The sequence below is a fragment of the Artemia sp. Qi Xiang Cuo genome, chromosome 18, assembly GCF_049724085.1.
Source record: "Artemia sp. Qi Xiang Cuo chromosome 18, ASM4972408v1, whole genome shotgun sequence".
NCBI lineage: Eukaryota > Metazoa > Arthropoda > Branchiopoda > Anostraca > Artemiidae > Artemia > Artemia sp. Qi Xiang Cuo.
In genome coordinates, this window is record NC_142811.1 from 13,316,679 (window position 1) to 13,334,984 (window position 18,306).

General features: G+C 34.5%; 1 protein-coding gene across 1 annotated transcript in view; it reads left to right on the forward strand.

Annotated features, from left to right (window-relative positions):
- The window catches only part of LOC148941220 (neuroligin-4, X-linked-like), a 258,542-nt gene that overhangs the window by 23,267 nt on the left and 216,969 nt on the right, over positions 1-18,306 (forward strand). The window contains exon 2 of the mRNA XM_089104126.1: positions 11,178-11,333. Coding sequence (XP_088960252.1) covers positions 11,178-11,333 — 156 coding nt within the window. The remainder of the gene's footprint in view (positions 1-11,177; positions 11,334-18,306) is intronic.

Sequence of the window (18,306 nt, forward strand, 5' to 3'; positions counted from 1 at the left end):
CTCCTGGGGTATCACAACCCCCACAGCTTCAAGGAAAGTGTCGTAAGCAATACGAGTTGCCGTTGTTTACAACGGCAAGGGTATTGATGTAAAGCTTTTGTGATGAGGGAGATATCAACCAAAATCAAAACACACTATATGCAGGAGGATTGTCAAATGGGAACAACAGCAATACATAAGGAACGAATAAGGTTATTAAGCTGAAACTTTAAAGGCATGTTGAGAGGGATGTTAAAAATGGAACGGAGGGCAACCGGTCCCCTTTGGTCTTTTTTGATAACCCCCTTAAACTGCATAAAACTTCAAAAACCATATTATGCAAAATAGTCAGAACTTCTAACAGCTAAACTTCTAACAACTATGCCTCCTGTGATGGCACGCCACCACGGCCCGGGGTCAAGGAATGTAAATTAGGCATTTTGTCCATTTTTTCATGCTTGATTTATCTCTGGGAAAGGTTGGAATGCTTATCCTGGGTGGGTCCAAAAAGCGTAATGGCATTGAGGTGAAATTTTGGGGAATGAAGAGGGGTATGTTGAGCTAAAAAAAATATCTAAAATAAAAAAATATTTACATCCATATTATTGAAAAAGTGTATCTGCAATGTCTTAGGAACGGATAAGGGTATTAACTTGAAAATTTCATGGCTATTATTATTGCTACTATTACTCCTTTTTTACTACTACTACTACTGCTGCAGCTGTGAATGTGACTGGCCGCGACTGGGACTGTGACTACTTCCGACAGCGACGAATTACAACTGTAACTGCAACTGCAATTACATCTACTCGTCACTAGTTTCAGGGAATGTCGAGGGGGATTTTGAACAGAATCAAAACACACTTTATGTATGTTGATTGTTAAAAGGATGCATCAGCACTATCTCAGGAATGTCTGAGGGTATTTGGTAAAAATACAAATGAATGTGCAATGTCAGTTTAATATACATATACTAATATTTAGTAATCAAAATGTTACAATTATTTGATTTATTAAAGTTATAAAAGTAAAAACATTTATATTTTTTCAGTAAAGTGCAAATTTTATTCTGGTCTTGGGAAGCCAGAGGGGTTTTGCGCCCAACTTATGTTAATTTCTGCTTGTTTTGAGTTTGACTCGGTTACTTAGGCCTATTGTAATTTCTGTTCGTTTTGGGTTTCATTTATTTATCGATGCTTATTTGGGGTAGTTTCGAGCTTGGTAGATTATTTTATTTTATTTTTGCTCATTTTTTGTTTAATGGAGTTCTTTACTTTTCTTTCAAAAACTTATTTTGTGGAAAAAGTGTTTTAATTAATTCTATAAAAACCCTATATGCCTTCAGAGCAAAACTTACAACTTTTGCCCTGACGGCTTTGGATGTTATCCTCAAAGACATACAACTTACAACCCTTGCCCTCAGCTTCTGGAGGTTTGTATCAACCCCAAAAGCCTTGTTATATTGATCTTTCGACCATTTTGAATAAGATGGTTATCTCAAAATTTCTACCGGATGCATTTCGAGAAAACACTACGTGCGAGGAGGGAGTAGCTGCCCTCTGGTCACTTTGGCTCTTAAAAATGACACTAGAATTTCTGATTACCAATCCAATGAGCCCCCTCTGAAGTATATAGGCCTACGACTATCTTTTCTACAAAAACCTTATATGCCTTCAGAGCATAACTTACAACTTTTGCCCTGAGGGCTTTGGATGTTATCCTCAAAGACATAGTTTCTGGACCCTTCAACTACGTTGAACAAAGTAGTTGTCTGGAAATCCTAATTGAATGTATTTTGGAAAATGATGGGCGTGGAGGGGGGGGGATTACTTTCAAATCACTTTGACTCTGTAATAGGGGCACCATAACTCCCAATTACAAATCAACTTAGCCCCATCTGAAGTTTATACCACGACCCATTCAACAAAACCCTGTATACCTCCAGGGCATAACTTACAACCTTATCCCCCTGGCTTTGGGGGATTATGTCAACCCTGGAGGCATTATTTTATGTTCTTTAGACTATTCTGGACAAAACGACTATCTCACAATTTCAATCAGATGCTTTCGGTGAAAAGACAGGATGTCGTAGGGAGAAAGGCCAGTTGCACTTCATCACTTTTGATTTTTAAAAAGGAACTAGAACTTTTAATAAGGGCACTATTACTTCAAATTTCAAATCAAATGAGCCCCATCTGAAATTTATCCGACGACCTGTTCCATAACAACTCTATATACTCCTATGATATAGCTTACAACCCTTACCCCAGGGATCTGGGGGTGGGGCTGTGTCAACCCTGGACCCATTATTGTATGTTCTGTTGACTATTTTGAAGAAAATGGCTATCTCTTGGCTATCTATTTGAACAATTTCAATCAAATGCGTTTGGCCAAAAGAAGGGTCGTTTTGGGGGGAGGGGTCTGGTTGCCCTCTTTCACTTTTTTGCTCTTAAAAAGAAACTAGAATTTCCAATTTTCAACCAAATGAGTCTGTCTCCTCTAAAATTTTTACAACCATCCCTTCCATAAAAATCTTTAATGCTCCTGGGGCATAACGTACTGCCCCTACCCCCATGCTCTGGGGTTTTTTTTAACCTCAAAAGCCTTTTTATATTATCCTTGGACTACTTTGAATGAGGTGGCTCTCTTAAAACTTATATTGGATGCATTTCGGGAAAATAAAATGTGTGTGTGAGGGGGTCACTTTGACTCTTAAAAAGGAACTAGATCTTCTGATTGACAATCCAATGAGCCCACTCCGAAGTTTATATGATCACCCTTTCTAGAAAAACTTTTAATGCCCCCAGGACATTACTTAAGACTCTTGCCCTGAGGGCTGTGGGGTCGGGTTGTTATCCTCAAAGAAATATTTCCGGAATTTTCAGCTACACTGAACAAAATGACTATCTCAAAATTTTTATTGAATGGGTTTGGGTTAATGATGGGGGTGGGGGCTATTTTCCTTCCAATCACTTTCCACTATTAAAAAGGGCACTATCCCTCTTAATTTATAATTAAATTAACCCTTTTTTAAGTTTCTACGATAAATCCTTCTATACGAAGTTCTCTTAAAAAATAAATAATACATTGTGCCGACATCGTTCTTTACTTAGGCAGCGCTATTGCACTGCTTATGATATCCTCTAGCCAAATATTCATAAGCCCCTTTTAGCACACTCTACAAAAAGCAGTCTGGTCTGAGGGTTACAAGAGCACCGTAAGTCCTGGTTTGTCGGCTCTATTTTGAACGTTGTAGATATAATATAATCTTTTGCCCACTGTTTTTTTCAATGATGATCATAACTGCTTTGTTGTTCAAAGTATGGCTTGGATTAAATATACAAAATAAAATGTCTGTTTCTTGATAAAAAATAAGCCAAGTGTATAAAGATCTATTTCTTTTTTTTTATTACTCTTTATATCTCCTGTACTGTTTTCTTTGAGCTATTATTCTTTATTACTCTTGTTATTACACTTCCAAGTTATCAGATTATATACGCGTTCTTAATGATCAAAATTACTTCAACTTCCTTTTCTAACGACAAATCTCCCAATGGAAAGTTCTAACTCCTTTCAACTTCGATATTTTGCTATGACCTTTTAAAATGTCCACGCGAGAAACTTTTCAATCTATTTCCAAAGATTATTTATGAGCTAGTCCAAACGTTGGGCTTCGATAGAAAAGATTCTCCACTTTTCAATCATTAATCACTAAAAATTGTCACGGTCCCTTTCAATTTGAAAAGCCACATCTTTGGAGATTATAATAGTAATTAATATTTGGAGGTTACAATGGTAATTTGTAATCCTAAAAGCCTAATATTTGGGTACTGCGATGGTATTTTATCTACGGGAGTACTATGGGATCTACAATGGTAATTTTATCTGTGGGAGTTGTAAGACTTTGGATGTCATTGAATAAAATCAGTTTCAGCTACAATACCAATAACGGCTTGGCAATTTTAACTGTGGTGAGGAAGCCTAGTCCAAATCCAAATTTTCAGTTTTTCCAAACTTCATCAAGAGCATTCAAATAATTCGCGGTGACGAACTGTAGGCAAGGACTGGTCCACCCCAATAGTAACCGAAACTCTTAAGAGACGGAATTTTGGTAACAATATAAAAATCAAAGGAACTGGCTTCTTATGCTGATTCCAAATATATAAAGTTCATAAAGTTTATAGCTACGTTTATACCCATCAAATACCCATCATAAAGTTTATACCCATCAAAAGCTACGATCCTGAAAAAAAAATTCCCTGATTTTGGAAAAAGAGGGAAACGCCCCTATGGATTCAGACAATTTTAACCAGAATCACGCCATCAGATTTATTATATCAAAAAAACATACCTTAGAGATTTCAAGCTCCTATCTAAATAAATGTGGATTGCTGTATTTTTCGGTAGAAGAAAGATCACGGATGTGTTTATTTTTCTTCTTCTTTTCAGGAGTAATCGTACCGGCCAAATAGTCCTATAAGGCCGATAGATATCTCATTTGAACGGATATCAAAAGTTGTAGTGCGTATTTTAAGCGATCAAAAACATTAGAAGGCATCTAGCCCTCTTCCCACGCCCATTTTTCCCCAAAAACATTCGATCAAAATTTTAAGATAGTCATGTCAATCAGTATAGTCGGAAGGAACAATAACTATTTTTTTGGTGATGACATGAAACTCCATAGGGCCTGGGGAAAGGGCTGTAAATAGCACAATTTGCCCATATTGTTCACATATTGTACTTGGTATTGGGAAATGTACGGAAATATTCTAGGGTAATTTTCGGTGGGAAGGAAAGTCTCTGGGGGAATTCCTATGGAGAAAAGTTATGCGGCGGGGAGTGGTATTTTCTGGGATTATTCGAAAAACAGTCAGAAATAAAAAAAAACAAGTTTTTTTTCAACTGAAACTAAGGAGCAACATTAACACTTAAAACGAACAAAAATTATGATGTAAAGAAGGGGGGCTGCCCCTCCTTCAATCCTCGCTCTTTGCGCTAAAGTTTGACTTTTTGCCCTGAATCTTTAGGTAAGACTTCTCAAGCACAAGTGCCCTTGATTTTGAATGAGAAGTATTTTTAAAGAGCTGTAAGACGTGCAAGTTTGAACCCCCCGCTCTTCCCTAAGGAATGAAGGGGCGGCGGTCAAGAGTTTCCTTTTTTTTATTAAAGATACAAAAAAATTATTTTTTAAAATATTGGGGGTTATTCATTAAATTCATTTTCAATGAAAACCTAAAAAAAGCTATTTTCCAAAGTGTAGGAGAGGCAATTACCTCCTGCATTCTCCCCTATTAGTGTCCCCGCATATAAGTGTCTATGTATGTATTTGTAGTCATCCAGACTTTTTTTTTTACTTTTCCATTTATGTTAATTTTTGATATTTTTTTTATTTTCAATTAGATGCAATAGAATTGTTAAAAGTATAAACTGTTTTTGACCCCAAACTAAAGATTTAAGCCCTGCAAGCAAGACTATAGTTGCAATATACGTATCTCTGCCATAATCAATTACTCCAACCTATAAATTAGAATTTAATAATTGGAAGCTTTATTGTCCTTGGAGTCTTAACAAATTCCTTTCGTCGGTTAAACACCTGGAGCAGAAGAAATTTCTTTTGAGGACTTGGAGAAAGATTGATCAGCCACTTCCTCCTGTCTCGTGGAAATAATCTTGAAACAGAGTCAATGGTATTTATATGGATAACTAGACGATTATTAATAACAGCCACTTCCGTTGAAATATCTGTTTCTTTTAACTCCAATATCTGTCTTTTAATATCTGTATTTTTTCATATTTGCAATTGGGGTACAAGGGGGGCGACTTCCATGTTCATATATCCAATAATTTATGTTCGTTTTTAGTTTGAGCCGAATATCAGTTTTATTTTTGGTGCATTAAAAGCTCATTATTCGTTTCGTTTTTTTTAAATATGATATCTGTTTCTTTTAACTTTTCATTCATTGTTCATAATAATTTCTGGTAGTTTTGTTTGCTCTCCCAACGACATAGCTACGCTGTATTTTTGTAAAAAGATAACCTTTTTTACTTAATCAATCATAAAGAGAACAGATGCCGATAAAGATGAGTAATAAATATTAAAACAAGTAAAAATCTAATGAAATATTCAAGTCAAACTTAAAACAAGCAAAAATTACTTTAAGCAGGAGTATAGCTACTGCCCCTCCCCCTCTAACCGCTTTAAGTTCTAAATCCTTTTGCCTAATTTGCCTTTTATTGAAAACCACTAGATTTTTTAATAGTGTGTTTTTGATTTTTAAAACATCGACGACAAATAAAAATTAATCACTGTAATAACTAAGATCACTGGAAAGGACTAATCAAAATAAACTGAATATTTAATATATAGATATATGCATCCTTTGAAATCCAGCAATAAAAAATTTTTCACATTTTTTTTTTGTTTTTAAAAATTAATATTTAACAAAATGTTTATAGTTTAATTTGTTTTCAGGACAGTTTTTTAAATTAATTTTTGTTTGTTCTTATAGCCAAAGTTTATTATTGGTTAACATTAGGAATGTTTCCAGCTTTCACGTCTTTGGCTTAAGAATTAAAACATTTGATTCTATTTTATTAATTATAATTAGCGTCTTTTGATTTATTTCAATATCCCCCTCAGCATTTCTTGAAAATTTCAACTAAATGTTATTAGCCGTTCCTGAAATATTGCAAATATACCCTTTTGACGACCGGGATGCACATATTGTCTTTTAATCGAGCAAAACATCCACCTCAACATTCTATGAAAGTTTCAACTTAATACCCCCAAATGTTCCTAAGATATTTAACATATTGTACACACAATTTTAACAAGGTGAACTTCCATAGTGTCTTTTGACTTAGTTCAATATTCTATGACAGTTTCAACCAAATACCCTCAGACATTCCTGAGATAGTGCTGATGCATCCTTTTAACAATCAACATACATAAAGTGTGTTTTTATTCTGTTCAAAATCCCCCTCGACATTCCCTGAAACTAATGACGAGTAGATGTAATTGCAGTTGCAGTTACAGTTGTAAGTCGTCGCTGTCGGAAGTAGTCACAGTCCCAGTCGCGGCCAGTCACATTTACAGCTGCAGCAGTAGTAGTACCTTACTTTCAGTTAAAAAAACTTGTTTTTTTTATTTAATTTTTGAACGTTTTTGAATTGATGCAGGTTTTGATTTAGGATCACCGTACATGAATTATTGAAACAAAATTTACATACTAATTTTACTTTTATTTGGTTAAATGGCTTTCTCGAAACTTGTTTAATTTTATTTACGAACGTTTTTATTAATAATAAATATACGTAACTTACGAATTAACTTACGTAACGAACTTCTATATTCATATACTTTTAATACGTATATTAGGGGGCTTGCCTACTAGTCAATACCTCACTCTTTAAGCTAAAGTTCGAATTTTGTTCCAATTCTTTAAAATGACCCCTTAATCACAAAGGCCGTTTAGAATAAATAGTTCTTATGAAACTACTAAAAATTATTTGGCCTAAAGAGTTAGGTACTGACTAGGGGGTGAACGCAGTCATTTACTTAATATTTTCTGTTCGTTTTAAGTTTTGATGTTACTCCTTATTTTCAGTTGGAAAAGTTGTTTTTTTTTATATTTAATTTCTGATCTTTTTTTTAAATAATGCTGGAAAATCCGGCGCCCCCATCATAGCAACGTCCCTTCTCCCATGAAAACTTCCTTCAGTGAAAGATTCTCCCACATAACCCCCAACCCACCCACCCCCTACTACCAGAGAAAATCCCCCTGAAAACATCTGTATAATTCCTAATAACCAATATTATATGTTAACATTGGGCAAAGTTCATAACTTTCAGCCCTCCCCCCAGGAACTTCGGGGGATTAACTCATCCGAATGGACATATTTATCATGTTTTCAACCATGCTGAACAAACTGGCTATCTCAAAATTTTGATCAGGTGACTTTAGCAAAAAAATGAGCGTGGGAGGGGGCCTGGTTGCCTTCCATTTTTTGTTCACTTAAAAAGGGCACTAGAACTTTTAATCTCCGATCCAATGAGTTCTCCCACGATATTCTAGGACTACTTGGTCGACACGATCACCCCTGGGAAAAAAAACACAAAAAAACAAATAAACACGCATCCGTGATCTTTCTTCTGGCAAAAAATGCGAAATTCCACATTTTTGCAGATACGAGCTTGAAACCTCTACAGTAGGGTTCACTGATACGCTGAATATGATGGTGTGATTTTCATCAAGGTTTTTTAGCTTTTAGGGGGTCTTTCCTCCTTTTTTCGAAAATCAGCCAAATTTTCTCCGGCGCGTAACTTTTGATGGGTAGAACTAAACTTGATGAAAGTTACATATTTGAAATCAGCATTGAAATTTGATTCTTTTGATGTATCTATTGGTATCAAAAACCCGTTTTCTAGAGTTTCGGTTACCATTGAGCCGGGTCGCTCCTTACTTACAGTTCGTTACCACGAACTGTTTGATAATAGTTGACAGAATTTCTTTGCTCGAAAATCTGTCAGAAGTACGTTGGCTTCCAAAACCAGCATTAACATTTCAAAAGTTTTCACCATTTTGACCTCACTTAGTTTGTTTAGAGTTTTGGACTATTGAGTATCTATTGTTATTAGTTTTGGACTATTAGTCATAATTAAACTTAATAGTAGCATTTCATTATTTGAACAGTTCGTGGCAACGAACTATAAGGAAAGAGCGACTCAGCTCAATAGTAACCGAAGCTCTAAACAATAAAATTATGACAACAATAGATGGATCAAAAGAATTGATTTTTTATGCTGATTCAAAATTTATAAAGTTCAATAAGTTGAATGCTATCTGTCAAAATTTGCGAGCCTGAGAAAACTTAACATTTCGAAAAAAAGGGGGAAGAGACCCTCAAAGCGACAGGCAAGCTTTATGAGAATGACAGCATCAGATTCATCATATAAGAGAACTCTACTATATAGGTTTCAAGCTCGTATATATAAAACTGTGAAATTTTGGATTTTTTGCAAGAAGAAAGATCCCGTATGCGTGTTTATTATTTTTCTTCGGTGATGGTCATATTGAACCAGTAATCCTTAAAGATTGGGAGGGGGATAATTTGATTGGAAATCAAAAGTTCTAGTGCCCTTTTTAAGTGACCAAAGAGATTGAAGGGTAACTTGCGCCTCTAACATGCCCATTTTTTGTTTCCAGCGACATATGATCAAAATTTTGAGATATTCACTAGATTCAGCCTAATTCAAAGGTCCAGTAATTGTGTCTTTGGGGGTAAACTGTTCCTGGGAAAAGGGCTATAAGTTACGCAATTTGACCATTATTTACATATAGTATCTGCTATTGGGAAATATACGGATATATTTGGGGGGTATTATCTGCGGGGAGAGTCTAAGGAGAGGAAAGTTTTCGGGAATTTTCGAAAAGAAATTTAACACCTAAGGGGATTTCCTTAACAAATTTCCTTAAGCCTTGGTTGGAAAACGGTCCGAAATTAATTTTTTAACTAGTTTTTTTTTACAGAAACTAAGTAGCAACAATAAATCTCAAAACAAACAGAAATTATTCCGTATATAAGGGGGCTGTCCCGTTATCAACCCTCGCTCTTTTTGTTAAACTTTGACATTTTGTCAGAGTTCTTTAAGAAAGACGGCCCACAAGGGCCGTTGGAATGGATTGAGAAGTATTTTTAAAGAACTTTAGAAAATTAAGGTAAAGAGCGAGAGTTGAGGAAGAAGCAGCCGACCTCGTATACGGAATAGCTTTTATTCGTTTTAAGCTTTAGTGTGCTTTTTAAGGTTTAACTTGCTTTCAGTTGAAAAAACTTGTTTTTTTTTACGTAATTAAAACTTGAAATGAACATAAACTACAATACACGAATGAAGAGAATCTTAGAAAAACAAGAATTAAAATGCTACCAACTAAAAATTAGAATAACAGAATTTACCAAAACAAAGGTGGGATTACCACCCTCTTAAACCCTCTAAAGGCTAGTGTTACTTGCAGTATTAGGAATTTGTTACGCATTTTTTTTTTTAAACTGCCAATTATATATTAATTCCATTACTGAGAAAACTTGCTCTATTTTCACAGTTTTCAGTCAGCACAGAACCCTAGGTGAGATGAGACAGTTAAGTCAATTTAAAAAAAAAAATTCCGAAAAATTCTAAGAAAAGATTTACAGACTAAAAAACCGAAATAAAACCAAAATGGACACGAAATAAAACCTAGGTATTTGCCTTTATTTGATCCAGAAAATTTAATTCTTTTTTCTTTTACTTTTATAACTTAGTTTTACCACAAAGCAATTAGAGCAAATTACCCTACAAAGAGAGAAATAAAATGCAACACACAAAACAACTTAAATATTTATCTCTGACAAAAACACAAAACAACCGAAGTAAAAAGACAAAAGAAATATACAAAGGCAAAAATTCTAGTCTCAGTGCCAAGCATTATTAGAAGAGCCGTAGTGCAGGGCGAAACCAATCTAATCGCAATTTGGCCTCTTCTGTCAACTTCGAATCCAATTTACCTTGGGCCTTTGAGCCTTAAACACAGATATAAGACTAAAAAGACAAAGACACTAGAGACGGAGACATTATAAACAAAGAGGCTTAAAAGTAGAGACAGATATAAGAATAGAGCAACTAAAAAGTCAGAGACATGATACGGAAGTAGAAGAATCAGAAGATTTCTCATTAGGGTATCATACCCTAATGACTTACTTTAAGCTAAAGTGTCCTAAATGTTTACACTCGTTGCGATTCCAAAGAAGTGGTCACTAGGAGGGGGGGGGGTCATAAAAACTTCATGAGAGATTCCTTTCTCAGACCCCCTCTCTTTATCTCCCTATCATAAGGTATAATTGATGCATGCCAACGGTAGACTAGTTTTAAAAGCCTTAAAAATCCAAAGTGAAGAGCTAGCTTCATCAACAGTTACAGCTAATGTAAAGAAAAAAAAAATTAAAGCGATATTTGAAAAAATGCCTTAAATTTAGCTGTCAAAAATTTTTAACGTAAGAAACTGTGCAAGCTTAGTTACATAAGAAAATGACCTAATCGTAGCAAAAGTCTCTTCCATCAATTTCAAATGCAACTACAATGAGCTCTTGAACCTAAAGTAATAGAAATAAGATTGAATGAAATCTCGGATATTGGACTGGGATTTAATTTTTTTATTTTTCAGTGGGATCTGTGGATAGAGCTATCAAATTTCCAATTATAGTTTTTCTCCACGGAGAGAGTTTCGACTGGGGATCTGGAAATCCTTATGATGGATCCATTCTTTCTAGTTATGGAGACGTTGTTGTAGTTACTCTCAACTATAGGCTTGGAATTTTAGGTAATGTGGGTTTATTTTTTACATTTTTTTGTTTTTTTTGGACAAGCTGTCTACAGTAAAAACAAGAAAAATTATGTTTATTTGTCTAGGGAATCAAAAAGGCGAAAGGAAATATGAAAGAACTTGTGTCTGGGATTTTAAATATTTTTTTTTACGTAATTGCCGGCTGGATTGGCAGTTTTTTTCTTTTTTCTTTCTTTTTTTTGTCAGCTTGATTTAAGTCAAAAAATGGAGAGCCATTTGAACCGAAACCTGGAGCAGAGAAGGGAACAATCCATCCTACTTAATTGGAAAAAGTAATAAGAATAATGTGGGGCTTATTTTTGTATTTTTTGATGAAGTTGAATGTAGTGTAGGTGCGACAGAGAGCATTAGAACGTACAATCTTATTAGTCATTATTAATTGGACAGAAAATTACTTTTGGACGAAGTGCATCTTCATGAAATCACTTTGTCAAGGTCCAACTGATTGGGAGGGGGTGGAAGAAACTTTTGAAAAATTCTTGCATAGTCGGGCTAAAAATTCTGAAACGCTTCATTGAAAATTATGTTTTACATATATTTGCAATCAAAAAGAAGTTTTCACAAGTAAAAGTGAAATTACACCAGTAGGTGGTGGGACCTTTTAGTTCCATGAGAAAGCTTAGAAAGAGAGGAATCTTAGAAAGCTTTATAACCTAGAAAGCTTAATTTCCATTTACTCTTTTTTTTCCTAATATTGAGACTTAACAGTAAGGAATACATTGGATGGGGTGGAAGGGGTAAACTACGACATTGTTATATCTACCACAAATCCTCTGTGGTTTGCAACACACCAGAGAAGAAGGTCAACCTTTCACTTTTGGGCTGTTTTTGTCCAGAGTAAGCCTTTAACTCGTTTTCTCAAGAAGTCAGGACCCATCTAATTCTTAGACGAAATCAGGACTTATGTCAAGAACTTAGTTTTTGTTTGCACCAAGTCGGTTCTTACCCTGTACTTTCTTTGTTTTTGCACCGAGTGGCTTCTATCGATTTTATACCGACCCAGGACTTAGATCGCTTTTAGACTGAGCCCAAGTATGGCTCATATTTTTATCAAACAGTTCGTTGTAAAGAACTGTATGTAAGGAGCAATGTGGCTTAATAGTAACCAAAACTCTAAGAAACAGAGTCTTGATAGTAATAGATACACAAAAGAATCAAATTTTGCTGCTTATTCAGAATATGTAAAACTCATCAAATTTAATATTACCCGTCAAAAGTTAAGAGCCTGAGAAAATTTGGACAAATTTTGGAAAAAGGGAAAAAAACCCAAACCATCAAGTCATATTAATGAAAATAGCACCATCAGATTCAGCGTATCAGAGAACCCTACAGTAGAGATTTTAAGCTCTGACAAAAATGTGGATTTTTTTGGCTGGAAAAAAGATCACGGATGAGTGTTTATTTGTTTGTTTTGTTATTTTGTTTTCCCCAGGGATAATAGTATAGAACCAGTGATCTTAGAAGATCGGAAAAGGGCTCATTTGATCGGAAATCAAAAGTTCCAGTGCCCTTTTTAAAAGTTCTAGTTCACTTTTTCTCCCATGCTCATTTTTTCCCCAAAGTCAACCGATTAAAATTTTTAGATTCCCATTTTTTCGGCGAAGTCGAAAAATATAAGAAACATGTCTTTGAAGATGATTTGACCCCCCCCCCCATAGTGCCGGGGGGACGGCTGCAAGCTATGATTTTGCCCATTGCTTACATATAGAATTGGTTATCGGGAAAAATACAGACGTTTTCATTGGAGATTTTTCTGGAGAAGGGAAGGGGGGGGGGGGGTGTTACGTTGTAGGATATTTCCATTGAGGAATTTTTCGTAGGGGAAGGGGATTTTCCATGAAGGGTAAGCTGGATTTCGCAGTATTATTTAAAAACGATAAGAAATTTAATAAAAAAAAAGTTTCTTCAATTGAAAGTAAGGAGCAACATTAAAACCTAAAACAAACATAAACTATTACATCAGCGAGGGGGTCGTCCTGTTCCCAATTTTTCGTTCTTTACGCTAAAGTTTTCTTCAAACTTATAATTTCTATTTGTTTTAAGTTTTAATGTTGCTCCTTACTTTCAGTTGAAAAAGCTTGTTTTTTTCATTTAATCTGATCAAGGCGTAGATTGTTTTTGCACCAAAACAGGTTTGTTTTTTTTTTTTTTTAAAACCCAAAATCCTGATGACATAGGTCATTTTTGCACCAAGTTAGAGCTTGCTTCCTTCTAGCGTCGATTGGGGAAATGATTCTTTTTTTAAATTGAGTCAATATTTAACCAGTGTTTCTACTGAGTCGAAAATTCGTTTGGTCTTGCACTGAGTTTGGACTTGCACCATTTGGTCTTGCACCGAGCTAATTTTGGCTCCTAGCCAGGATTTTGCAAGTTTCGTACCGAGTCACTGACAGTCTACAGCTTGGACTTGTCGAATCCTTGCGCCGCGTTACGACTTACCTTGTTCTTGCTCTCGGTCTAGACTTAATTCTTTTTTTTTCCATGGGCATTAGTTAACTTTGCATCAAGCTTGAACTTTGCTCGTATCTTGTATCACGTCAGAAAATAGCTCATTTTTGCATTGTGTCACTAGAATTCTACTTCCCAGGGATTTATTTCTCTTTTGTGCACTTTTTTGTTCTTGAATCTTGCCAATTTGAATCTTGGACTTGAATCCCATTTGCAGTGAATCAGTACTTAGCTAGTTCTGTATTTAATATGGAATTTTTGTTCTAGTTTTTGAACATACTTTCCTAATTTTCAGTGTCCAACAAATAAATATATAAGGGGGAAGGGTTGTAAAATATAACCCTTAATTTATCTTCTCTATGAGAAGCATTTTTAACTAATCCTCTAATATGTGCACGGTGTGGTGACAGCTCTCAAATTATTACAGAAAATAAATAAAAAAAAACAAGTTTTTTTTCAACTGAAAGAAGGAGCAACATTAAAAGTTAAAATGAACAGAAATTATTATGTATATGATGGGGTTCGCCCCCTAGTCAATATCTCGATCTTTACGCTAAAGCTTGAATTTTGTTCAAATCACAAATCACTGAATCACAAAGGCCGTTTAATTAGAATAGATAGCTCTTTTGAAAATACATAAGAAACTTTAGCGTAAAGAGTGAGGTATTGACTAGGGGGCAAACCTCTTCATATACATAATAATTTCTGTTTCTTTAAGTTTTAATGTTGCTCTTTACTTTCAGTTGAAAAAACTTGCTTTTTTTATTTTAATTTCTGGTCGTTTTAAATAATGCTGAGAAATCTAGCTCCCCCTTCATAGAAATGTCTCTTCCCCCAGAAAATATCCTCCATGGAATGATCCTCCCACGCAACCCCTCCACCTCAACCCCCACTAGAAAAAATCCCTCCTGAGAACGTCGGTACACTTCCCAATAACCAGTACTATATGTAAACAATGGGCAAAGTTCATAACTTGCAGCCCTTCCCCGGGGAACTGTGGGGGACTAAGTCATCCTCAAAGACACATTTATTACATTTTTGACTATGTTGAGCAAAATGGATATCTCAAAATTTGATTGGGTGACTTTGGGAAAAAAATGAGCGTGGAAGGGGGATAAGTTGCCCTCCAATTTTTTTAGTCACTTAAAAAGGGCACTAGAACTTTTAATTTCTGTTCAAATGAGCCCTCTCACGATATTCTAGGACTACTGGATCGATACTATCACCTCTGGGAAAAAAAAACAAACAAACGCACATCCGTGATCTTTCTTCTGGCAAAAAATACAAAATTCCACATTTTTGCAGATAGGAGCTTGAAACATCTACAGTAGGGTTTTCTATTACGCTTAAACTGATGGTTTGATTTTTATTAAGATTGTATCACATTTGGGAGGTGTTTCCCCCTTTTTTCGAAAATAAGGCAAATATTTTCAGGCTCGTAACTTTTGATGGGTTAGACTAAATTTGATGAAACTTATATATTTGAAATCAGCATAAATATTTGATTCTTTTGATGCACCTATTGGTATCAAAATTTAGTTTTTTATGGTTTCGGATACTATTGAGCCGGGTTACTGTTCTCCTTACTGTGTACTCCTTACTTACTGTTTGTTACCACAAACTGTTTGATATTTTGCGTATAATACAAAAATTTAAATCATGTTATTGTTATATGAGTTATATTATTACTATTATTAATTTTAAAAAACAAAGTTTTCCCGAGGGAAGTAAAGAGCGAAGTTGAAACTTAAACCGAACATACATTATTCCTTCACAGCCTATCTAACATATATCAATAAAACTAGGGCAAATAAATCAACTGGTGATATTTCCATATATTTGTAGGATTGCAGAAAACTATCGCTTTACTGAAAACACAAAATCTAAGTTAATCTATAAGGCTTTTCATAGTCCTTCAGGAGCTGTTATATCAGTAACTTTCAGTATAAAATTAAAATTATCTTAAAAACTTAGGCATAAAAATAATAAGTTTACAGTCATTAAACAGCATAAAAATAATGGGTAGATTTATCGGGTAAAATCTTGGTGTCACCTAGTATTACTCGACATGAAGAACATAATAGCGTAATATGGACAATTATATCTCTCTATAAAATGGAGAATTTTAAGTTGTGATACAAATTTGAAATTGAGTCCATAGTCTAATACTAATAAGATTACTTCACTTCGAACTTATCTAAAAAATAATCCGAAAAAGAAAAAATAAATAAATAAAATACCGAAAAAAAATGCTTTACTTTAATACTGTTAAAAATGCCCTTAAATTTTTATTTTTACCGTACCAAAACTCTTACATTGTTTTTTATTTTCAGTAAAGCGCTAGTTTTCTGTAATCCTACAAACATTTTGAAATATCACCAGTTTATTTATTTGCACTAGTTTTATTGATGTATGTTAGATAGGCCGTGAGGTAATAATTTTTGTTCGTTGTAAGTTTCAACATCATTCTTTACTTCCCTCGGGAAAACTTTGTTTTTTTAATTAATCTCTGCTCGTTTTGATTAAAATATAATTTAGAAACAACACTAACATGGTCTTTTTTGTTTTACGGAATAACTACTGTTTGTTTTAAGTTTTAATGTTGCTCCTTAGTTTCAGTTCAAAGCTTATTTTTTAATATACTTTCTAATCACTTCCAATCTAGGGAAAAATAGTGTCGTTTCATTTTGTTATTTTTTTTTTAATAAGAAATACACCTTTAGTTCCTTGTTTAAAAAAAAATTAATATTGTAGCACTTAAGAAAGTAGCTCCAGGCGAGTATCTTAAGAAGATGTGGGAAATTTTGCTAGCTCAACATAAATGTGTCTTTAGGCATAGGGAGTTATTTGACCTGTCCCGAAATAGAACAGCCGTTCATTACTTACAAATGAATCGAGATTTCAAAAAATATTATTTCTTGTGTAGGTACGAGAAATGATATTATAAACTAAGTTGGTTTTCAAAAATTTTGGGACTTTTTCATCCTCTTTGGATGCAGAATCTTGCGTATGGAGAGAATATTACAGCGGATTTGTCAAGTAAATAATTTGAATAAGTAAGTATAACAATAAGTAATACTTCTTTTAATACAAATAAAAAAAACAAGTTTTTTAACCGAAAGTAAGGAGCGAATTTAAAACTTAAGCCGAACAGAAATTATTCCGTTTATGAAAGGGGCTGTCCCTTCCTCAACGCCTCGCTCTTTACGCTAAAGTTTTTTATTGTTTAAAAAAATAGAGTTGTGAGAAAGTCAACTCTAGCCTAAAGAGCAAGGCGTTGAATAGGGGACATCCCCTTTCATATACGGAATAATTTATGTTCGTTTTAAGATTTAACGTCGCTCCTTACTTTCGGTTAAAAAAACTTGTTTTTTTTTATATAATTGTTAAACGTTTTTGAATTAATGCAGGTTTTGATTTTGGCTCACCGTATATAAATAATTAAAGCAAAACTTGCACATTAATTTTACTTTTATTTGGTTAAATGGCTTTCTCGAAAGTTGTTTAATTTTATTTACGAACGTTTTTATTAGTAATAAATATACGTAACTTACGAATTAACTTACGTAACGAACTTCTATATTCATATATTTTTAATAGGTATATTAGGGGGTTCGCCCCCTAGTCAATACCTCGCTCTTTACGCTAAAATTCAAATCCTGTTCCAATTCTTTAAAAATGAACCTTTAATCACGAAGGTCGTTAATTAGAATAAATAACTCTTATCAAAATGCTAAGAAATCTTTGGAATAAAAAGCGAGGTATTGACTAGGGGGTGAACCCAATCATATATGTAATATCTTCTGTTCGTTTTAAGTTTCGATGCTGTTCCTTACTTTCAGTTGAATTTTTTTTTTTATTTAAGTTCTGATCTTATTTTTAAATAATGCTGGGAAAGCCGACGCCCCCTTCATAGCAATGTCCCTTCCCCCATGAAAACTTCCTCCATGGAAAGATCCTACCACATAACCCCCAACCCCCCCCCCCCCCACTACCAGAAAAAATTTCCCCTGAAAACGTCTGTATACTTCCTAATAATCAATACTATGTTAACACTGGGTAAAGTTCATAAATTTCAACCCTCCCCCCGGGGCCTTTTGGGGGATTAAGTCATCTTAAAAGACATGATTATCATATTTTCGACCATGCCGAACAAAATGCCTATCTCAAAATTTTGATCGGGTGACTTTGGGATAAAAATGAGCGTGGGAGGGGGCCTAGTTGCCCTCCATTTTTTGTGTCACTTAAAAAGGGCACTAGAAATTTTAATTTCCGTTCCAATGAGCCCTTCCACGATATTTTCGACCAGTGGGTCGATACGATCACCCCTGGGAAAAAAAAAAACTAACAAAAAAACACGCATCCGTGATCTTTCTTATGTCAAAAAATACAAAATTCCACATTTTGGCAGATAGGAGCTTGAAACCTCTACAATAGTGTTGTCTGACACGCTGAATCTGATGGTGTTATTTTCATTAAGGTTCTATAGCTTTTAGGGGGT